The sequence below is a fragment of the Danio aesculapii genome, chromosome 23 (assembly GCF_903798145.1).
Source record: "Danio aesculapii chromosome 23, fDanAes4.1, whole genome shotgun sequence".
Lineage (NCBI taxonomy): Eukaryota > Metazoa > Chordata > Actinopteri > Cypriniformes > Danionidae > Danio > Danio aesculapii.
The window spans coordinates 21,506,197-21,531,076 of NC_079457.1; the positions used below are offsets into that span (position 1 = coordinate 21,506,197).

Consider the following 24,880-nt stretch of genomic DNA (forward strand, 5'->3'; position numbering starts at 1 on the left):
TGGAAGTGCATCCGCTGCATAAGCTGGATAAGTTGGGGGTTCATTCCGCTGTGGCGACCCCTGATTAATAGAGGGACTAAGCCGAAAAGAAAATGAATGAATGAATGAATGATAATAAAGAATCAAAAGATTCGAGTCCCTGAAAGGAGTTTCGAATCCTCAGATGGAGATCTCCGGCTTTAGGACCCAGATGACTCTCAATCATTTGAACGAATGGCACCTGTTGCGTTCAAAGGGAAGCCGGGAGGCCAGCGCTGCTGCTTGCGTGTAACCGTCGCGCACTTAATAAACTCAAAACATCTAAAACTCGAAGATACAGAGTAACAACATCATCCGTCATTGCGTCCATCTGTCCATCCACTCACAGCTTAAGAAAACGGCGCTGCGCGAGGCGAGGAAACGCTGATCTCTCAGCACTATCTGCCTCTGGGAGGAGAAGAAGCACATGATTGACTGATCTTCTTACAGGTAAACTTTGAAGATTCACTTAAATGAAGGCTTTATTTGTTTCCAAGTGTTTCGCATCACATCTGGTGTCAGAGAGATAACATCGGCTTCTCTTCCTCTCCTCATTGACATGAGTGGGCTTCATCCTCATTGTTAGTAGTGTAAGTTACATCTCTATAACTCACACAAACACACTAACTAGCCTTCTTTGTTGTGATTTTACTTTAAAAGGCTTGGGAACGTTTTTACAACTTTTTGGTTGTTTAAATACTTTAAACGCTATCTGTGCCAGACTCACTTCCTCATATCTATTTAGAGAAGTTTCGTTTAGTGGTCATGTTGCGTGGTGATATTTATTAAAACTTCAAGGAAGTGCTTGGCTTTCGTTCCGTTTACGAAATGGTTAAACAATGAATTGAGGTAAAGTTTGTTTTATATTCTCACATTCGGAGTTTCTCATTAATAATATATTTTCAGAAAAGTATTCTTTGCAAATTCTAATCAGTGATATCATATTAGCAACTAACCACTATCAAAGTACAACATTGTTCAGTCAAATAAATAGTGCTAATGTTGTTTTCACGTCATCCTTCATGTCATTTCAGACCGAATATCCAAAGTACCATAGTAAACAATATAGGGAGCCTGTTACAAGTTGTCACTGAACGAATATGTGAATATAAAACCAACTTTGCCTCAATAAGCAATGATGCTAAAAGGGGTAGTTCACCTAAAACTTTATTTGTCATCATTTACTCGTCCTTTACTTGGAAAAACTCTGTTAAAGCAATGTTACTTAAAGGGATAGTTCACCTAAAACTTTAGAAGATATATTGAAGTAAGCTGACCATTGATTTCCATAGTATTTGTCTTCCTACTATGGATGTCAATGATTATCAGTTTTCAGCTTTCTTCAATATACCATCTTTTGTGTTCAACAGGAGAAATAAACTCCTAAAGGTTTGGAACTAATGTTCATTTTTGGGTGAACTATCACTTTAATTTGTGGTTATAATAATAATGACTATTTTACGTTCTTGCCATTCAGTTCACACACAAAGCAGGGGAACCAGTTTTGCTTGGTAATTAGGAAAGTCTGAACACCTACACAGGAGAACAGCAGAAGTTGACCTGACTGTCTCTGTTGGCCACTGCGTGTCTTGGGATTTGTGATGTAGATGAGTTTAAATAGACTGGTGTCATGAGCGCTGAGGTTACTGATTCATTTAAAGCCATAGGTTCCATATTCATCACATGTCCTGCTTTAAATATTAATGTTAAATGTAATGATTAATAGTGGTTTTACTTCTCAAGGTAACCCTTTAAGGTTCTTTCTAAGTAAGGCAAAGGTTTGTCTTTTTTATTATGTGAAGTTAGACAGGTGACGTGTCGCAATTGTGAAGTGTGTTTATGCAAAGATTCCAATGCCACCCATTAGGGGTGTGAGTGTGTGTAGTGAAGCACCTGCTGCCACGTCAATCCAGCAGGGCGAAGGAAAGGAAGGATCAGGTGCAGAAGGGTGTTTGTTGTCAGGTGAGGTTTGTTTGCGCTGTTGCTGTGATCCATGTGAGTCCACAGTGCAGGCTTTCGCTGCTAATTACACGTGGGGCTTGGCTTGCTTTCTTGTGGAACGGGTCTATATAAACTCAAATTGTCGTCACAAACCCATTTTTACAGTATATAAAGAACAGGCAGATAAAGCTGCTTACATCTGAGAATGACACATGTTAAATGACAATGTCCTATACTGAGCTTTTATTAATGTCACTTACTGTTTATTTTATTAAAACCCTAATATTAGACATCTGATATCAAGCTTTGTTAGTGCTTTTGAGGCACCAATATGCACTAAGCACATTAAGACAGCTTGGGCCATGGTTTTGAATAAAGAAGTGGCTCATGAGTTCTGGCAAGAAACCCTGTCGAGAATAAAGAAAGGTTCGATTAAATTTGAGACAAATTAATCCAATTTAAAGTTTTACATCACAGTTAATGTAAATTATTCTGTACTTTTTTCTTTTTATTGATATTGTACTGTTTTTGTTAAATATCTTATAAATGTTAAATAAAACAAAATATTACAAAAAATATTTTATTAAACTTCTTTAAAAGCTTGTTTTTGTAAAATTTTAAAATGAATAAATATCAAATTTTAGGATTTTATAAAACCATTGTTATAGGTATTTTTGTTGTTTATTTTGTGTTTTTTCACTTTTTGTTGGTAGGAATATTCCATTATAGTTTATTTAAATAATATTATAATCATTGTTTTGAATGAGTATTGAACCTTAAAATGATTTACTTAAAAATAAACATATTTTCCATTGAAAGGGATGGCTTCAAATAAACATGGTTATTTCCTCACCCTCAAGCTGTTCTAAACCTAATTGAGTTTCACCCTTTTTTGTTGGACATAAAAGAAGATTGAGGAATGTGGGTAACCCACATTCAAAATACCACATGGCAGTTTCAGGCTACTACAACATTTGTCAGTTATGATAGTCGTGGTGTTAGATTATGCTATTTTGACTACTAAATTCTTGTCGCGTAGAGAACAAGCGAGATGTTATACTGCATTTTGCTTCTCAAACAGTCATTGCTGGTCTTCAGAATGTGTGTGTGGAAGCAAGTGTAGGAGTATCATTGCCATATCTCTACAAATCTTCCTTCCACCGTAGAACCCCTAGACTAGTTTCTATAATATATTTGCACAGATCTTCTGCTATATTTTCTAACATAATTTCATTTTGTTTTGTGGTAAGTCATTCTAGAAAGCGCGGTGACAAGTGTTAGTAGGATTATGTAAATCAGTTATATATTTAATTAAAAGAGACATCGATATGGTTTGTTGACGGAGCCTTAATGTTACGGTAACTCAAACCATTTGAGGAAACCGATTTCAACAAACCATTTAAGTTCAAAAACTAATCCTAATAAGTACTGTGAACTTAATCCATTTGAGTAAAAGAAGCAGTTTGAGCACAGTAAAACCTAATAAATGAAGAGAACTCAAACCGAGTACTGTTAAACCCAATAAGTTAAGGCAACTCAAACCATTTGAGGAAACTGATTGCTACAAACCATTTGAGTTAAACTAATCCGTATGAGTACTGTGAAATAACTCCATTTAAGTTTAAGTAATGAGGTAATTAATTAATTAATTCGTTACCTTTAACACTGAGCTCAACTCTTTTCAAATGAGTAGAATTAACTTTCAGTCAATTGAGTTAACTACACTCATTTTGTTTGATAAAGTTGACTGTTGGGTTTTACAGTGTAATCGAAATCGACATTTAGAACCTATAATCAATCAAATTTTTCCATGTAAATTTTTTTTCAATTACTTTCCCTACTGAATGGGACATCGCGTGACCCCAGTCTATTAAGACTAATTTATACTTATTATATTATTCTGATATTATACTTCAGCCAAGCATATGGTTCGGCGCAGCCTTCGCATACACGTGCCCCTCTCAAATTTTTTTACTACACATCACAACAACGCATAGCGCAAACATTGTGACTTGTCGGTTTGGTAGTGGTGACGAGAGTGGGTGGTGCGGAGAGTTGATTTTAGGCAATGTGTGTTTTAATTTCAGTTGTTCAGCATTGATGTTTAATAAATAAACATAGATAGTAGATAGTGTGTGTTTACTTCAGTGTGTGTTTACTTCAATTATTTTAAAATTAAGTAATGCACCCTACTTTCAAAAGTAACGTATTTAAAATAAAAACTTTAAAGCATATTTGTACAAAACTTGTTAGTGAACTATGAGGGCAAAAACATAAAATAAGTAAATAAAATAATCGTTCATTAATTGTAATCGAGTTAATGTTCAATTAAACAAGATTTTGATTTTAGGCCAAATCGCCCAGCCCTAATGTTCAGAAAATAAAATCACACAGGTTTGTAACAACTTGACAGCTATCATTTTCAGCTAATCCATCTCTTTAATCGCAAATGTTTATCCTTCATAAGTGACTATTTATACTTTTTGGGTCTGTTTTCACAGGTGGTTGACTGAGATCGACTGGCAGAATGCGTCTGAGGCGTCGTCTCTCGCCCCTGAAGCTTGCTGTTGTGGGTGGGACACTTTTCATGCTCATTCTGGTGGTGCTCCAGAGGGATGTCAACAGCGGTGCACTTCAGGACCCCTGGCTGCAAGATCTCTCCAACAAGAAGGAGAGGGTGTTCGAGATGGTCCGCGGAGCAGTCAATAACTTTGCCTTCCAAATAGGAGCCCCCGTACGTCCATCAGTGGAAGTACAACCCACCCCGGACCGAAACTGCCCATCTGGCTTCTACACTCAGCGGGAGCTCAAACCATGGATTGAGAGGCCTCCTGAAAACCCTCAAGCCCCAGGAGCTGATGGAGTACCTTTCCAGTATGACCGGATGACCAAAGAGGAGGAGAAGGAGAAGCAGGAGGGCATGACCAGACACTGCTTTAACCAATTCGCCAGTGACCGAATCTCCTTGCACCGCACTCTTGGAGATGACACCCGTCCGCCTGAGTAAGAATAGGCACATTGTGTGCAGAAAATGTGCAACACAATTCATTCAATTCACAATCCAATCTGGTGCAATAATGATTCCCTTCATAGATTAAAGCACTCATGACGTATGCTGTAATGTTTGCTGGGATTTTATGCGCCTTTTAATTAAAGTTGATCTGTTTACACAGCAACTTGAAGGTGCAGACTAATGTTGATTTAAGGGCTGGGGCTAAAGCTATATAAATGCTGCCCAAACACTCATTGTAGATTAGTGTCTTTACTGTTCTGCTGCATATGCAGTTTACAAATCACGCCTTCACCTGTTGCATCACTCTTAAAAATGGGTTGGAGCAATGAATCTTAAAAATCTTATCATATTTAAACACTGTGTTGTGTACTAACAGGACTTAAATCATTTGCATACATCTGCATATTCATAGTACTGGTTACAGTACGTGGTTTAAACTTTATAATTAGGTCAATTAGTTGGAACCTTCCATATTTTGAGGTGTGTTACGGTTATTGTAGTATCACCGAGATAAGAGTGTAGTTTTATTGTGTTTGTTTTGTTTTTAGAGTTAATTTATCATTCTTTTTTTGTTCTCTTTATTATTATTACTATAACAATTATTTTACCAGGAAAAGCACATGGAGATTAAAAATCTATTTTAAAAAAGCATCCTGGCCCAAATTAGGCAGTCTATAGTTCACATGGGTTTAACAAACAAACAATCAAATAACATGTAACATCATTCATCCATCAAAACACACATACAATGACTGTTAAAACTATTCAGAAAATCTACAGGCCAATGTTTCAAACTCCAAATCATTTAAAATCTTTTTAAAAAGCATGTAGTGAAACCAACTCTTTAAACTAAAAGTTTGTTTGGAGTTTATTCCTTGCAAAAAGCTGCTGCATATTTACTGTAAAAGCCTTTTTTTTTCTCATTTCAGTATGCACCATTGGTACAGATAATAAATAAACTTCTTGAGACCGAAGGCTTTTGAAAACATGAATTTAAAAGATGGATTTGTTAGGGGTGTACTCGTGTATATGCTGAGCACAGTAATTTTACGTTCAAATAAGTTAAAATAAAAACCAGAACCACAAAACCAAAATCATTCAGTTTCTTGAATTAAAATAAAGAAAATGTAAAAATTGGTTGTATTTCAGGTACTTTTCAAAGCATTTGTCATTTAATTTGTTTTAGGTTTTAGATTAAACTAAATTAAATTGTAATTTAAAAAAGTAAAGGATTTATTTTTTTTTAACTGGTCTTGTGATAAAGCAATATATCAATTGATATGTAAAGAAATGTATAAATACATATATACATACATGTGTGTATATATGCATTCTAGGTTGACTCATTTGTATTTACTGAATAACGAAGCACCACCTAAATGTAATTACTGCCAGGCTGCTCTTACCATGAAACATATTTTGTTTTAAAGTGTAAGTTTGAATACAAACTTTTTATAAGGAGAGTACTTTGACGGACATTTTTAAAAAGCTACCACCAGGAAGAATGTTAAATTAATTATTAAAAATTGAACTGAAAAATCATATTTAACTTAAAATATATTTTTGTGTGAATTTTATTTCTTTCTTTCCTATATATTTGTCCAAGTAATTTTTTTGTAATACAAGTTTATTTTTATCATGTAATATTTCATGTATATTCATTTTGCCATGAAATAGCCATAAGTTGCTGATGTGGCAATTAATAAGTAATAAATATGATGATCACCAAGGCTGCATTTATGTCATTAAAAATACAGTACAAATTGTGAAATGTTATTGCACTACAAAATAACTGTTCAAAAGTAGTTTATCGTTTAATCATTCATTCCTGTGATTTTTCTAGATGAATTTTCCAGTCTTCACAGTCACATGATCCTTCAGAAATCACTCTAATATTAATTATTATTGTTAATATTCCTATTTTTAACATAATTTTTTTTTTAATGGTAATAGTAATAAAAGCGATAATGACTGGAGTAATAATTTCATTTGAAACTACACACAATAAGTAATAAATAAATATTTAATAAATAAATATTTAACAATTTAACTTTTTTTTTTCCTTAAAAAAAAAAAAAAATGGTAAAAAAACTGACCCCAAACTTTTGACTGGTAGTGTATGTATTAATTAAAAAAGAAAAAAATATATATGAAACTGTTTTAAAAGTAATAACCATTGTCACTTTAATTGTATTATTTACAATCGTGCATTTTATAACTGTACCCATTTTAACAGATTTTTTTTGTACCCTGTTTTTATTTAATTTTTTTGGCATGTCTTACTTAAAGGTGTGTCGATCGCAAGTTTCGCCGCTGTCCTGCACTCCCCACCACCAGCGTGATCATCGTGTTTCATAATGAAGCATGGTCAACACTTCTGCGCACTGTGTACAGCGTTTTGCACACCTCCCCAGCGGCCTTTCTCAAAGAAATCATAATGGTGGATGACGCCAGCACTGCAGGTGAGCCAGACTTTATCTGCTCCTGCTGTAAAAAGTAAACCACCCCTAGAAGAAGTGTTAATCAATGCTCTTTGGTCAATAGCAAAACAGCTTTATCTAGTGGAATCATCTGGAATGTTTCTTCAGGCGGGTGAAAATCTAGTTTAATTCATTGGAGTTTTAAAAAATTTGTCTGCTTTTGAGAGATTTTATTTATTTATATGGTTAGAAGTAGCAGTAGTTCTGAGAATTTTAAACTTATTTATAGTATACTTGACTACATAAGTATTTTTTATAGTATACTACCTTTTGCTTGAGTATTTGGCTTTAGTGCGACAGTAAAAGATCAAGGAAGTGTGTCAGTTCGCTTGAAGTCTCACCACAGGAAGTACTTTGTTTCATCAAGGCACCTCGCTCTGCTTAAGGTCTATTTTTATACTTTAATAGTCAACTGTTGAAAGTGACATTTCTCAAAGTTAGAGCTGATGTGTGAATTCATTTGCACTGCTACTGATGTCCCTTGTGCTCCTCAAGACTGCATTCGTTAGATCAAAATACAGTAAAACTGCACAGACAATTTAGTATAGTATTTAACAGTATTTATTGAGTATTTTAAAATGATGTTTGTTCTTTATGGCAAAGCAGAATTTTCAGTATCATTACTCAAGTGTCACACGATCCTACAGAAATCATTCAGTATGATGCTTGATATTTGTGTATTGGAAATGTTCAACTTCAAAATAAAGATTCAGTAATTTAAAACACCTGGCTTAATAAATAAATAGTTTACTTTTGCTTTTGGTCAATTTAACGCATGCTTTCTGAATAATTTGTCATTTATTTTAAAAATAATTTATACTGAAGAGAAACCTTTGAGCAGTATTGCTATAATAATATTTTTTGTTCATGCAAAGTCTGTAAAATATTTTTTTTGTTGGACTATTGTCCAGTTGTTTAATTTATTATTCTATATTTTATTTTATTATTTTTTATTTTATAGTACTTTATTATTTTATTTAATTAAATGTTATTTATTTTTTTTATTTCATTTTATTATTTTTATTTTTAGTTATTATTACTTTTTATTTTGTTTTATTTATTTTTTATTAAATTTCATTCTGGATAATGAATTTGAAGGTGTATAATTTATAGCCCCAGAAAAAAATTCATTGAAAGTACGCTTTAGAGTCCAGTTGTAAATTTTTCTTATTTATTTATTTTTATTACAGATAAACTTTTTTTTGTTGTTGTTTTGCAAATATATTTTATTGAACGTTTTTAGTGCAAAAGCATGCAGGTCAGAAATTTAAATTGAGGAATAAGATAATATCCATCATTCATGTAATTTAGATCCTGACCCTCACATAAAAAATTATTTTAAAAAAACTATTAAAATTAATATAATTTATGGACCCCCCCAAAAAAATCATCGAAAGTACATTTTAAAGGAATTTATTTTGTCCATTTATACTTCGTTGAAGTTAATTTTTATAAATGGTTTTTATTGCATTGATATGCATGTTTAATAAATGTTTAATATGTATTTGCCATATAATAAGCAGTGAAGCAGGTATGCATAAACGCATACTAATAATACCACTCCTCATACAGAGCCTTTAAAGCCATGAAAACAAAGAAGACACCATATTTGACACTGTTTTTTATTTATTTTATTTTATTTTTCTCTCCAGAACACCTCCATGGAAAACTGGAGGAGTATGTGAAAGCGCTGAAGATTGTGAAGGTGGTGCGTCAGCCTGAGAGGAAAGGCCTGATCACAGCGAGGCTTCTTGGAGCCAGTAAAGCTGAGGGAGAAATTCTCACGTTCCTGGACGCTCACTGTACGCATTTAATCATATTCCAGCTTCTGTTTGCATGTCATTAACAGCCACCAATCTCTTTTTTTTATTACACAACTGGGTGGGAAGTCGTTTTCCAGGAACCTGTTCTTCAGGTGCAAAGGCATGAGCTCAAACAGCTACTCCCACAATTCTTATTTCCATCTTCTGGCATTCACGTCATTTGAAAAGTCGTGCATTGTGACAAAAGGATAGTATGTGATGCTTATCTTTTTTGCTTCGAGCTATTCTAAGCCTAGCAGCTCATGTTACACCTGACGTGTAATGTTTCACGTCAACATATTTTTAAAGGATTGTTTACATATCTTATAAGCATATTTGCTACATTTTAAAGGGGTAGTTCACCCAAAAATGTAATCACTATTTTCTCACCCTCAAGTGGTTGTAAAATGTTTTGAGTTTCTTTATTTTGTTGAGAAAACCTGCAACCATCGACTTTCATAGTAGGAAAAACAAATACTGTAGAAGTCAGTGGTTTACAGCATTCTTCAAAATATCTTCAACAAAAAAAGGAAACTTTGAAACATGAAAAGGGTGAGACAATGAAGGCAGATTTAAAATATTTGGGTGAACTTTGTCTTTAAGCAGTTTCTCTCTTTTTGTTAAAGGTGAGTGTTTCCATGGCTGGCTCGAGCCTCTTCTTGCTCGAATTGTCGAAGAGCCCACAGCCGTTGTGAGCCCTGAGATCACAACCATCGATTTAAACACTTTCCAGTTCCACAAGCCTGTGGCGACGGCTCGTGCACATAACAGGGGCAACTTTGACTGGAGTCTTACTTTTGGCTGGGAGGGAATTCCAGATTATGAGAACGCTAAACGCAAGGATGAGACCTACCCAGTAAAGTGAGTTTTGTACCTTTTTGTTGGCAAAAATAGCTGCGGATGTGTGTATTCAATATGTAGCGATTGCTGTGTCAATATTGAACCTTCCATAGAAATGTATATTTGCTCTTTCTTTGAATAATAGAAGGGTTTTTAGTAGTGTGTGTGTGTGTGTGTGTGTGTGTGTCTAGCCTCACTTAAATACAGTAAGTTGTTATCCCCAAATACATTCTGATGGGGTGGTCAAAAAAGTGATCAATCTGGAGGGTGTTAAATCCAGGACATTGTCAAGATGTTTTAGTGTGTTATTTATTCATAAATGTTTTGATGATTAAACCTAAACTGACCAACCACAAGAAAGTTACAAGTATTTTAAAGGATTGCTGACATCAGATGTTTGACCAAGCATATTTTTGTGCTGCAATTTTTGTTCCAAAGCAATTTATTTAATGAAATTTGTGTTTAAATGCGAAATGGTATTTGTATTTGGTAGTCACATGCGCAGTTTCAGTTTCATGTTCACTTTAAGAAATGCATTTGTTTAGGATTGACATTCAGAACAAATATACAAACATTGTTTATAAGTGTTTTTTTTTCTTGGTTTTTGGATTACTGTTGTATTGAAAGTATTTTCTGTGGAGTGAGAGCAGGTACAATAGAATGTTTGTTTGTCAATGTTATGGTTTATTTAGGACTACCAGTAGACTGTTTTGCGTTATGGTCAAATACAATGAATAGGGCTGGTTATCGATTCATTCAGATTTTCCAATATCATACACAAACCTTTTTCTTTTAATTATTAATTAATTCAGATAAATTCGTTAAGATTTAAATAATATTAAATTATAATATTAATATTCAACAGAAAAGAAACTAATACCCACAGACCCGTACACAAGCACAGGCATCTGATTAAAATACATACAATGAGTAGCTAGTAGGGCTACACAATATATTGTTTCTGCATCGATATTGCATTGTGATTATTCGCAATAGTCACATTGCAGGGTATGTTGAGTGAGTATGTATGTATGTATGTATATTGTGCTTTGATTTTCATGTATTATCACTCATGAGTTTTTAAGGCCTGTGATGGTAAAATGATTTTAAAAGCATTCACGGATAAGAAATTGTACCGTTTGTAACTTTTTAATACTGAATTATTTTTATTGTTCAATTACTATACCTGAATACTGTTAGATTCGGAAAACAATGTTTATTTCATTCATTTATTCATTTTCCTTCGGCTTAGTCCCTTATTATCAGGGGTTGCCACAGCGGAATGAACTGAACTATTCCAGCATGTCTTTTACTTTGCTTTACTTTTGAAGTGTATTGATCTATGTTTGTAGATGGTTTATTATATTTTATTCAGATGCACTTTTCAATAGAATCATCTCAGTCAATCTAAAATGATTAGTTCTTTTTAAATAGAGATATTCATTTCGCAATATATCGCAAAATCACAAATATTGCAATGTTAGATTTTTCCAATATCGTGCAGCCCTAGTAGTACGAGTCTAGAATAATGGAGGATTCATTTACACCTTTTGAAAACTGATCTATAATTCGCCACACTTTCAGAAATGCCCCATTTATATTGAAATTTGTTTTGCTTTGTATTTTTGTTTTCTCCAATGTTGTTTTAAAAATATCTTTTTAATAATTAAAAAAAAACTTAAGTAAAAAAAGTCACCTTTAGTTTTTTAGACGTTTTTCACATCACTACCAAAACTGTGTATTTCTGTAAAAAAAAAATATTCCCCCCAAAAATCTGATAATATAATGTAACACTGCACAATTACTAATACTAGAAATGTGTACATGGCATGCTATACTATTTGCATACATAAACTCCTAAAAACGTTTATTTTCAAGATGCTTACAACTCTGAATTTGAACCCATTCCGTATAATGGACCATATATATTACAAATCATATTATATTCACCCTAATGTTTTTGGATTGTTTGAATACTTCTACTACTACTACTACTACTATAGATACATCCTCATTTTTGAACGCAGGTTCCACATGTGACGCTTCGCATGTGGTGTGTTATGTGAAATGATTCATATGTTCATTTATCCAGATAGTCAGATCTTGTTCATCCTGTCAGTCTGACTTTTTTATGAATAAGCATGCTCGGCATTTGAAAGTTTCTTTTGAGTTCAAATATTTAACTTCCAGTCAGTTTACTGTAATCGTGTCATAAGAGTAATTAGAATGATTACACCAAATATTATTAAGTTGTTGTTGTTGTTATTAATATTACTATTATTGTTATCATTACTACTACTTCTACTACTGTTAAATTTATATATAAAATTTAGGTACAATTTGTTGAAACAGCAAAAAACTTTTTGCGTGTAGGTTTCATGTATGATATATAGACAATTTTGAGGGATGAAAACAAAAACAATGGTCCTATTTCCTGTTTTAATTTTTTATTTATTTATTTATTTTATTTTTTTCTCTTTCTCCATAGCTTCTGTGAATCCAAAAAGTTTACGGTTGTGAAATAGTTTAACAACAAGCAGGAAATGTTCATCTTCACATTGAAATGGTCTATACTGTCATTTGGTTACTCGCCACCTCTGTGTTGATTCTGTGGCTGTCTTGAAGTGCAGTGAAATTGCACATCATGATGTGTGATTTCTCATACCTCTTATCTTGTCATTAAATTTCCTAACCAGTTTAACTAGCTAGTGAAAAAGGAAGTAAATTGTGATATGTTTCGAATAAATCTAAGTATGTGATGCGAAAGGGATAGTTCTGTTAAATTTTTTTGTTTTTTTATTGTATATTTGAGCATAGTTAATCTGGATGTCAATATCCTTTTACAATCTGCCGTTTATTATGCATAAGGACATTCTAGTTAACCTCATAATGTGCTGTATTATCTCTTGAATATCATTAAAAGGTTTATAATACATAATACTTGGTTAATACATGGTAAACTTGTATAATGGTTGTTAAATTCACAAAGTATATTCAAGCTCAGACAATTTTAATAATTTGCAAAGCAACAGTGCCTTGTTTTTCCATTTATTATTCACCTTTAAAATTCAGCTTTTTAATCAGTCAATTAAAAAAAGTCAGTGAATTTGGCATTGGTAAAGAGTAGGAACCATGGGTTCTCTTTGGAAAGCAAATACTGTATATGAATGTTCTACATTTTGTTTCTAAATGTTTCTGAATAAATATATTGGGGTAAACAAATTGTAACTTTTAGCTGAACTCTAGAGTGACTGTGACTTAATAATTGGCACTTAGATTACTTGTTCTCATTTTTTTCTTTTCAGAACTCCAACATTTGCTGGTGGTTTGTTCTCTATATCTAAGGCCTACTTTGAGAAAATCGGGACGTATGATGACAAAATGGAGATCTGGGGTGGTGAAAATGTTGAGATGTCTTTCAGGGTGAGTAGTAGCTCTACAGACTTGACTTGTGGCTATATTTTGGCCACTTTTTTATTTTTCTGTTTTAATTTTAATATATATTTACATGGCATAATTCTGTAACTTTAAAAAAAATTAAGTGGCATAATTCTTGTTTTATTTTATTTTTTATATTTAAATGGCATAATTCTGTGATTTTATTATATATATACTTCAGTGGCATAGTTCTTTGATTCATTTTTATTTTCATATATATTTAAATGGCATAATTCTGTGTTTATTTAAATAGCATAAAATTTAGATTTTTAAAACATATTTAAATGGCATAATTTTGTGTTTTATTTAAGTAGCATAAAATGTTACATTTTAAAAAAACATTTTTTTCATATTTAAATGGCAAAATTCTGTGAATGTTTAAAAATAGGTAATTAAATGGCATATTTTTTTTGTATTTTTTAATATGTATTAAATTACATAATTTTGTGATTTATTGTCATATATATTTAAATGGCATAATTCTGTTTTTTTGTATTTAAATAGCATAAATTAAAAAAAAATATTTAAATGGCATAATTCTTTGATTTATTTTTATTTTTTATATTACATGACAGTTCTGTGATTTATTTTCATAAATATTTAAATGACATAATTCTGTGTTTTTTAATTACATAAAATTTAGATTTATTTATATTTAAATGGCGTAGTTTTGTGAATTTTAATATATATTTAAGTGGCATAATTCTTTGATTTTTATTTATATTTAAATGGAATAGTTCTGTTTTCTTTGTTTTTTACACTTAAATGGTGTAACTTTTTTATTTTTTTCATTTAATTGGTATAATTCTCTGATATTCCATTTTTTGCATATTGCATAAAGCTTCACATACATTATTAATGAGATGTTTAATTGTCTGTGCATCAGGTATGGCAGTGTGGTGGACAGTTGGAAATAATTCCCTGCTCTGTCGTTGGTCATGTGTTTCGCACCAAGAGTCCTCACACCTTCCCCAAAGGTACAGAGGTCATTACACGTAACCAGGTGCGCTTGGCGGAGGTGTGGATGGACGACTACAAGCTGATTTTCTACAGACGCAGCCAAAGCGCAGCTAAAATGGCCAAAGAAGTAAGACATGCTTTAGCTTTCAGGGGATTCAAATATGAGCCTGTTGCTTGTGGTCATGTTTGGAAGTCCAATAATAACCTGTTTCTTTATGGTTGTGTAGAAAGGCTTCGGTGATATTTCTGACCGTCTGAAACTCAGAGAAGATTTACAGTGCAAGAACTTTTCCTGGTACCTGTCTAATGTCTACCCAGAAGCCTTTGTTCCCGATCTCTCACCAGTCAAGTTTGGAGCTGTAAGTTAAATATTTGTTAAAAGGATAGTTCACCCAAAAATGAAAATTTACATCAGTATTTATTCTCGCTTATATTGTGGTTTTAATACTTTTTCCTCTGTTGAACACCGATATTTTGAAGAATGTTTTGTCATAAAGACGCTGGAAAGCAATGGGTACCAGCAAATGTAGTATTTACTCACTCTAAAGTGGTTTTAAATCTTTTTTTTAGGTGTTAAAGCATAAACTAGAAGGTAGGGCTGGGTGCAAAATCGATTTTATCGAAAAACTTGAGTGCGAAGTTCACATTAGTTTGTTTGAATGAAAATTGGTTTTTCACCATAACACGTGACACTGCCCTCTGGGCTCCCGTAGTTTCCCCTGCATTGTCATAGAAACAAACAACATGCCAGCCAGCAGAGGTAAAGTCCCTTTAGGACAAGTCATTTCACTCTGTGGCCATCTTTAAAACACCTCTCAGGCAGTATGCTCGTGCATTTTGTCTGAATGGGGAAACATCAAATTTTCCAAAACTGTTTGCCAAGCTTACAATTACATTTTATATTTGGAATCACCAATAGAATTAAACCACAACTGTCTCATAAGTTTAATTTCTAAACGTTTGAATCCAATAAAATCAAGATATTTTCAGGTTGAACAAGCTAATGCGCATGGGCACTCGATAGAAACGAGATCACTACACCAACCTCATTTTTGGCCATTCTACACATTATCATCCTCTGGATAATGCTTCATTGGATTGCGCGGCTCTTCTGAAGTAATTCACAACTTGGTCTTGATGGCGAATCTCCTCCAGAACCGGCAGCGACACTATTTATAAGTTTATGGGCATTTGGGTAGTTGCTGTCATGTGATGGGCATTTGACAGGATGGACTGTACCTTGCATTCGTTTCATACAGATTAAAAAACCAAAACTTTTGTTTTCAAGTGCACTTGGTTCATTTAGAAGTACGAATTTCAAGCTTTATTTGGACACATTTCTTGTTTGTTGACCACAAAACTGTCGTAAAAGCACACATCTGGTCCCCCTGAGAAATGTCAGTCTATATCAATTGATGATTGGCTCCGGTTCTAGTAGGCAGGGCTTCATTCACCATATTGGCCGTTACACTTTTTTTCCCCCATTAAAATCTATACGAGTGACTAGTCTTGTGTATTCTATAGTCTTTGGAGCAAAGGAGAACTTGGAGAAATGTTGCGCTCTTTGAAGTGAAATGAAATTAAATTAAAAAAAAAAAAACACAGATGCCCACAAACCCAAAGAAATGGTTTCCCATAGATGCATAATGTAAATATCAATGACTGTTACCAATCTAATTCTGGAATCCAACGTTGCTGTTTCTGAATAAATGATGTGACCCAGCCGCAAAGACGTTCATTGCTGTAAATGTCAACACTGACAAAACTCGCTCGGTGCACTAGACTAATGCAGAGACCCACCACTAATAACCGCAATAAAATGCAACCCTCTAGTCCAAAGGTCTCAAACTCAATTCCCGGAGTTGCTCAATTCCAATTGCTCCAAACCTGATCGAACACCGCTGATCCAACTAATGAAGGTGTTCGTGACTGACTCTTCTGAACACCTCTATTATTTGGATCAGCTGTGTTTGATCAGGGTTGGAGCAAAACTGTGCAGAGCTGCGGCCCTCCGGGAATTGAGTTTGAGACCTATGGACTAGCCTAATGAGAGTCATTTATAAAAACTGATATAACACAAATGAAAATTAATAAACCTCTGAATGCATGTTCATTGGAAAAAAAATACAAGTTCCTATTGCTAACAATCATCATGAGTTTACTTTCGCTGTGGTTTACTTTTTACTGTAATTGCATAAAATGATGTAATTTATACTCTAAATATTAAAGTGAAATTTTATCTTTAATTTTTTTATATCCTATAGTTGATTTATAATTATAAGGTTATATAGGTTAATAACCTTCAAATCAGATTTTTTTTCCCTCCACAAAACAATGCTTGATTTACATCATAAATAATTTTTTTTTATTTGTTTATTTATTTATTTAATTATAAGCAATTTAAAAAGGCCATATTTCCCAGCCCTACTAGAAGGTATTTTGAAGAAAGTTGAACGCATGTAATCAATCATCTCACTGTAGGAAAAATAAATACTATGGAAGTCAGTGGTTACTAGTGGAGCTGCAGGATTCTAGCTAAACGATTTTTTTTGCTTAAAATCAAGATCACGATTTTCTCACAATTCTGTAGATGTTAATATAAGTAGGCTATTATTATTGTAATTTCTCAAGCATAAGGTAAAACAACAATAATAATATTAGGCCTATGTGTAGGTCTACTGGTTAAAATGCACAATTTTGTATAGACTTGGAACGGTGCACTCTGTGCAACAAACTGAACATTATTTACAACTTTATTACCTGTTATTTACAGTCTATGCAGGTTGTGTACACTAAAGTAGACATCACTGGTTTGCACGTGCGCATCCTCTCGGTAGAAAACAAACAGTGCGTCAACTCACGTGTGATTTTGCAGCCGCAAACACATCATTACATTAAGACAGAAATCACATTTTTGGCTGAATTATACCAACACAGTATGTGACACTTATAACGCCATTTGGAGGTGTCCATGTTGCTAGCATGATTACTGTCCATGTTGCTGTGAAGACTTGTGCGTCCGTCTTTACGCTTGTTTCCTGACCTTGAAAATATAATTGGATAAATCATAGAAAAGCTGAATTAAGATTGTGTAGGATCGAATCGAGATCGTAATCTCTTTTCGATTAATCTTGCAGCCCTGGTTACCGGTTTCCAGCATTTTTCAAAATATCTTCTTTTGCGTTCAACAGAAGAAAAACTCAAATAGTGATAGATGAAGTAAATGATGGCAGAATATTGCATTATGGTTGAACTATCACTTTTAGAGTAGCCATTTTAAAGCAGTCCGGAGACATTTTTTCTATTCTTTTTTTAACATTTTTTTTCTGTTTGTTTTTGTAGCTCAAGAATAGAGGAGCACAACAATGTCTGGATGTCGGTGAAAGTAACAATGGAGGAAAGCCTGTGATTATGTATACATGTCACAACATGGGTGGTAATCAGGTATTATACTTTTCCTGAATTTAATTAGAGGTTCTCTTATGACAGAATTGATCATTTTCTTGATCCATTGAGATCATGTGTTCATTGATTGTGATGTTTGTTTTCAGTATTTTGAATATACGTCACATAAGGAGCTGAGGCATAACATAGGAAAGCAGCTCTGTCTGCAAGCGACTCCTTACCCAGAGCCAGTGAAAATCGAGCTTTGTACACTGAAGGGAAAAGGCAGTAGTTTGGCTCCTGAACAAGAATGGCTGATCACAGAGGTATGTGTGCTGTCAGAATGGAATTTTTTTTTTTTTCTCGATTTTACTGTCATCGATTGTTATCAGTTTTCACTTCCTTTTTCATTTACTTTGTTTTAGTTTGCAGTCATTTTTTTTTTTATAGGTGAACTACTTGACCAAAACGCTGATATTGTTTCTAATAGGGTATTTGCACAGCTAGCGTTTCTTACCGTAGCAATAAACTTCTGGTGAATGGTTAATGTGACTTTTTTTCAATTTTATACAGTTCCTTTTACAGCATCGACGTTTTAATGTAATTAAAATATAGTCAGTTAAACAGACTTACACATTCGTTTAGCTTTTTCAAGTGTGAAACGAGATGAAAAGCTGTTTAAATGCACGTGCTGTCAGGATCAGCAGGCTACTGCAGTAACTCCATTGAAAATACTAGAGAAAAATATTAATATTTAAAAGAAATGGCAAGGAAAAATGTAATTTAATGCAGTGTTTCTTGTACATTCTGACACCCACCTTATCGTATATCAATCAGCCAGTGAAGATCACCGATTTTTAAACAGGTGTTAAACGCTGCATTTTTGTAACTGCATAGGGCTCATTGGAATATAACTTGGTTACTGAAAATGAAAAGTCATATACCCTATTTATACGCTTTTGAAATGGTTATTTAAAAATGCTGCATCTTACAAATGTACATTATCAATTTAAAGCTAATGGCCAGTATGGTTAAAATTTATATTTAAAAAAAAAAAAACTAAGTTGCATTACATTGATCAAAGGATAAACAAAAGCTGCTCTTTAAAATGTTCTGCTCATTAAGAATCAAAGAAAATGAATCACGGTTTTTCACTGAAATATTAAGTTCAGCTGTTTTTAACATTTGAAAGATAGATTTTTTTTAAAGAAAATTAATACGAAAAGTGTTGTTGTTGTTGTTATTTATAGTAGTAATAATAATAATGTTAATGTTGTTAATAGCAACAACAAAATTATTATTATTGGTTACTTATGTTATTATCATTATGTAGTAGTAGTAATAATGATAATAATAATAATAATAATGTTTACTTTTTTATTATAATGGTGTTTATTATTATTATTATTATTATTATTATTATATGTTTTATATATTTTCATTATAGTAGTATTATTACTATGTTGTAGTAATAGTAGTAGAAATAAATGTTGTTTATGTGAAAATAACAACAATATGAAAAGTAATGTTGTTATTATTGTTATTATTATTATTTATAATAATAATAATAATAATAATGTTGTTAATAATAATGTTGTTAAAGCAACAACAAAATGATTATTTTTGTTTACCTATGTTATTATCATGTAGTAGTAATAATATTTAATTTTTTAAATTATTATTATTATTATTATTATTATTTACTTTTCATTATGTTGTTGTTGTTGTTGTTGTTATTGTTATTATTATTATTATTATTATTATTATTATTATTATTATTATTATTATTATTTATTAGTAGTAGTATTTACTCTTTTATTATAATGGTATTGTTATGCAGTGTTACTAATTATTCACTTGTATAAAATATTTATAAATTATTTTAAACCTTTTTTTAATAAATTATAACGAAAGCCTATATCGGTGACATCATCAGTGGACATAAATATTTGAACATTTTGTAGACATTAGCTTACTGATAAGACCTCTAAACTTTCCTCTCTCATTACTGCTAGAAAGCCTTACCCAAAGTGCATTTACATCTCATCAAATAAACCACTACCCTATAATTAATTCACTTTTATGCCATCAATTCGAGAAACATGCTTTACACTGCCTATTTTATCTTATGCCCAAAAATTTCAGGAGCAACTCTTGAAGAATCCGTCCTCAGGAAAGTGCCTCCATAAGAAGGGAGACAAGATCTTAATGAGTCCCTGCAACCCAGATGACCATCACCAGCAGTGGGCTTTCAGCTGACCTCACACTCCAGCCCATGGAGCAAAAGACGTTGACTCTCATAAGACCCTCAAGGGAGGATCAGCCGCCATAGCTTGGGCTGACAGACTCTCTGGAGACCTGAGCACACGCACTTGGAGACTGTTGAATAACTGATCCATAAGCTCCCATAGACATTGTGATCAGACTGAGGTCAAGATGCTCAGGGAAGAACAAGTGGAGCAGAGAGCGTGACTGTTTACTTGATGACTTTTATTGCCTTACTGATGATGTTTACTGCTGCTTTTAAATGGTGTCGGTTTTATTTATGTTTTTAAAGAGAATTCAATATTTTTGGAACAATTGTTAGTGTTAAAGCCAACGAGTGACCAGCCTTGCCAACAACACACATGATGTTTGTATGATTGAACTGGTTGCGCATACTGCATGGGATTGGGGTTTTGTTCAGCTCTGGTAAATCTGTCATTTAATACGGTATTTGTTTTAGGCCTTTCTCTTTTGTCTCTGACCTTGAAGCCGTCGGTACGTTTAAAGCTGTGTCATGTGACTTGCATTACTTGATTGTTGAGGTCTTCTGGGGGAAATTCTAGTCTTTTTCATCTGCTTCACGTCCACCATTTTTATTCTTGATGAATTTTGAATACACAGATTTATTCTTCAAATCTGGAATAGATTTCAAACATCGTTGATTTAATACTGAAAATGCACACTGCCAGATTCTGTGTTGGTGCTTGGTTTGGTTGTTTAAAATAAAATAAATTGAATAATTATGGTTACTATATGATTGCCACAATTGTTAGTGATTCAATATGCAAATTGTAAACTCCCCCACCTGAGTGTATTCAATGCCATGAAGAAAAAAAAAAAATCCACCATTTTGTTATATACCTACAGCATGCCACAGGATTTTCTCTTGTCTTTTACAGTCTGAGTAAATGGTTCAGTGGATTGACTTCTAGTAAATGTTGTTGACTTGTAATAACATTTTAATATAGTACTTCCAGAGAGAAAGGGATAACAAAGGACTGGTATATTTTTTGATAAGATACTTGGCGTTTGCCGTCCTCACTATTCTGCCGCCCTAGGCAGCCACCTTGGTCGCCTCTATGGGCGCGCCGGCCCTGGCCTACATTAAACAAATCATTAAACAGTTTAGATCTTTTTTTGTTGTTAAAACTGTAATGTTGTAGTTTATTAATTTTCATCACAAAGAACTTTCTAAAGTTTGATGCAGAAGAAAATGCACTTTTTTATGTAATATTTTCCCAATTAAATATATTAATTGAAATCAATCTAAATGCCCTAAATATTTTACGCTATGTTGAAACATTATGAGAAAAATAACAAAATAACATGCCATAAGTAAATTCCATAACAAAGGGCCATTTGAGAACAAAAAATGATGCTCTGTAACAGGGGTGTCCAAACTTGGTCCTGGAGGGCCGGTGTCTTGCATATTTTAGTTTCAACCCCCAACACACCGGAACCCGCTAATCAAGCTCTTTCTAGGTGTACTAGAAACTATGCAGGACATCGACCCTCCAAGACCGACTTTGGACCCCTGCTCTATAACTATAGAAAATACTATTCAAATTAGGATTAGGATAACAAATTTTGATATCTTGTTTGTTGGGTAGCCTAAATATTATGCAGAACCTCTCATTTATTTTGTTGGTAACCCTACATGCTTTCCAGTTACTCTTGTCATTTAATTAATTTTAGAATAAAACACTCGGAGTAATTGTTACCTAATTTTCCAAGGAAGTGTCATACCTCTCTATTCGATTCAACGGTGGAGATGTAAACCTGTCAATCCTCTCGTTCGCCAACAGATGGCGGGAAACACCATCTTTTATACTAAGAGGACTGTTAAACAGGTTGGACAAACAAACTCTTGAGAAAACGACGGTTGTTCATGGACGTGTTAGAATCACAGGTAACATACCTTTACTGATAACGAAATCCTATAACGTGGCGTGAGAGTTGGTACTCTTTAACCCACATGTTTAATCCACTCTTTCGAACTCCTTATGCCAAACTGCAAACTGTTGTTTACGCTGCTTTCCTTTCGACGTTTGTCATGGTTATCATACTTTTTGCTAAAGCACTAAACTTAAATTAGCCTGTTTCTAACAGTATCTTTATGTACTGTACATCTTTATTTTTCATGTCATAGGCGGTTATACCAATGAATGGAAAAGTACCAGATGATAGTTGTTAAATAAAGTCCTAAAACATAATAAAAATACGTTTCTCTAGCTCGCTTAACTTACAATCATTTTAAGCATTTTGGAAGTACATTTGGTAACCCTGCTGAAAAATCCAGCTTAAACCAGCCTAGGCTGGTTGGCTGGTTTTAGCTGGTCGACCAGCCTGGTTTTAGAGGGGTTTTGGCCATTTCCAGGCTGGTCTTAGCTGGTCAGGCTGGAAAATGACCAGCTTGACCAGCCAAACCAGGCTGGGAGCCCTGCCAAAACCAGCTATGTCCAGCTTAAACCAGACTGGTCATGTTGGTTTTAGCTGGAATTAGCTGGTCATTTTCCAGCCTGACCAGCTAAGACCAGGCTGGAAATGGCCAAAACCCCTCTAAAACCAGGCTGGTCAACCAGCTAAAACCACCCAACCAGCCTAGGCTGGTTTAAGCTGGATTTTTCAGCAGGGAACATAGACTATCAGATTTATTTAAAGGTGCTTAGATTGGACAATGGGTTCATTGTTAATCCACAATTTATCTGCACTTGTTTATTTTTTATTTCACCACTGCATAATTCAGGAAACACGTTTTAATTTGCTCAACACCATGTGTGGAGCGAGACCAGTGCCAAGAGGAAGTACTTTTTCTGCCTAACTGTAAATGTATAACGAGTTAATCTTCATGGTGTTTGCTCCATATCGCGTGTCTATAACTGGCACTGCATGAGTCATTCTTTTATACCTCACTATTGTCTGTAATGTGATAACTTTGAGTTTGCTTCATTTGAAAGTTTGCTGGAGTTGTAGACCAATATTGATCATTTTTGCCTATGTAAAATGTTTATTATTGGGGGAAAAAGAGAATTAGTAAGAAAAAAAACAACTGCGAAATCATTTTTATATTGATATTTTCTTGGTAATAAATATTGGTATACAATTATAAATAAAATAATTGTAAATGATATAAGTATTTAAAGTTATTTATAAAATAAAATAAAGAAAAAATATTTGTTTATTTTTAATAAAACTATTGTAGTGTGCGAGCACTTCATGACAATATAATTGTTGTGTTTGTTTATGTATCTGTATAGGTGAAAGATGAACATTGTTAGCTTCTTTTAGTAAAGGCCCTATCATAAGTTGAGAGTTTGGATAGGGGAATTCCTTCTTGAGGTAAAACTAAAAACTTAAACTTAACTTAGTTTAGCTACTAAGCTAAACTAGCATTGCAGTGATGATCAGTTAAATAATTAATATGAGAGTATGATTATTAACATTTATTTTGAATAATGTCAATATTTTTTAAGCAGGGCAATATTATGCCTGTTTTTTGTGTACTTTCATATCAATATACACTCACCAGCCACTATTAGGTACACCTTACCAGTACTGGGTTTTGCCTTCAGAATTGCCTTAATCCTTTATGGCATAAATTCAACAAGGTACTGGAAATATTCCTCAGAGATTTTGGTCCATATTGACATGATAGCATCAAGCAGTTGCTGCAGATTTGTCGTCTGCACATCCATGATGCGTATCCCCCGTTCCACCACATTCCAAAGGTACTCTATTGGATGGAAATTAGGTGACTGTGGAGGCCATTTGAGTACAGTGAATTCATTGTCATGTTCAAGAAACCAGTCTGAGATGATTCATGCGTTATCCTGCTGGAAGTAGCCATCACAAGATGGGTACACTGAGGCCATAAAGGGATGGACATGGTCAGCAACAATACTCAGGTATACTGTGGCGTTGACATAATGCTCAATTGGTACTAGTGTGCCCAAAGTGTGCAAGGAAAATATCCCCCACACCATTACACCATCAGCCTGAACCGTTGATACAAGGCAGGATGCATCCATGCCTTCATGTTGTTGATGCCAAATTCATACCATCCGAATATTGCAGCAGAAATCGAGACTCATCAGACCAGGCAACGTTTTTCCAATTCTCTATTGTCAAATTTTGGTGAGCCTGTGCAAATTATAACTTCAGTCCCCTGTTCTTAGCTGACAGGAGTGGCACCCGGTGTGGTATTCTGCTGCTGTAACCCATGTGCCTCAAGGTCAAACATGTTGTGCAGAGATGCTCTTCTGCACAACTCGGTTTTAACGAGTGGTTATTTGAGTCACTGTTGCCTTCTTATGACTGTTGACCTCTAACCTCTGGCCCACAGAACTCCCTATACATACATACGTACTATACATACTATATACATACATACATACGTATGTACGTACATATATATATATATATATATATATATATGTATATATATATATATATATATATATATATATATATATATATATATATATATATATATATATATATATATATATATATATATGTGTGTGTGTGTGTATGTATGTATATATTGTATGCATTCATCCTGCTTTTTCTCAGGGCATCTTAGTTCTGGTTGTACCGGTTGCAGCCAGAAAATGCCACAAATGCCAAAAAGATGACCAGGGCTTGAGGAATGTCTTTCAGGCTTGAGGATTTCTTGCACAAGACCAAAATGTAAACAGCAAATTGCATAATATTTTTTTAGGGTTGATTTTTTTAAGATT

The 24,880-nt window shown here is 33.6% G+C and overlaps 1 protein-coding gene across 1 annotated transcript; it reads left to right on the top strand.

Annotated features, from left to right (window-relative positions):
• Positions 1-209: 209 nt before the first annotated feature.
• galnt6 (UDP-N-acetyl-alpha-D-galactosamine:polypeptide N-acetylgalactosaminyltransferase 6 (GalNAc-T6)) lies at positions 210-20,895 on the top strand. Its single transcript, XM_056449232.1, has 11 exons — positions 210-468; positions 4,461-4,962; positions 7,262-7,434; positions 9,105-9,254; positions 9,881-10,115; positions 13,400-13,517; positions 14,419-14,619; positions 14,720-14,851; positions 17,835-17,936; positions 18,044-18,202; positions 20,022-20,895. The coding sequence occupies exons 2-11, from the start codon at positions 4,487-4,489 to the stop codon at positions 20,133-20,135; spliced, it is 1,860 nt and encodes a 619-aa protein (XP_056305207.1). The 5' UTR covers positions 210-468; positions 4,461-4,486; the 3' UTR covers positions 20,136-20,895.
• Positions 20,896-24,880: the final 3,985 nt, after the last annotated feature.

Coding starts and splice junctions, on each gene's coding strand:
- galnt6 (XM_056449232.1), top strand. CDS start 4,487: ATGCGTCTGAGGCGTCGTCTCTCGCCCCTGAAGCTTGCTGTTGTGGGT. Junction 4,963..7,261: donor GATGACACCCGTCCGCCTGA/GTAAGAATAGGC, acceptor TCTTACTTAAAG/GTGTGTCGATCGCAAGTTTC. Junction 10,116..13,399: donor GATGAGACCTACCCAGTAAA/GTGAGTTTTGTA, acceptor TTTTCTTTTCAG/AACTCCAACATTTGCTGGTG.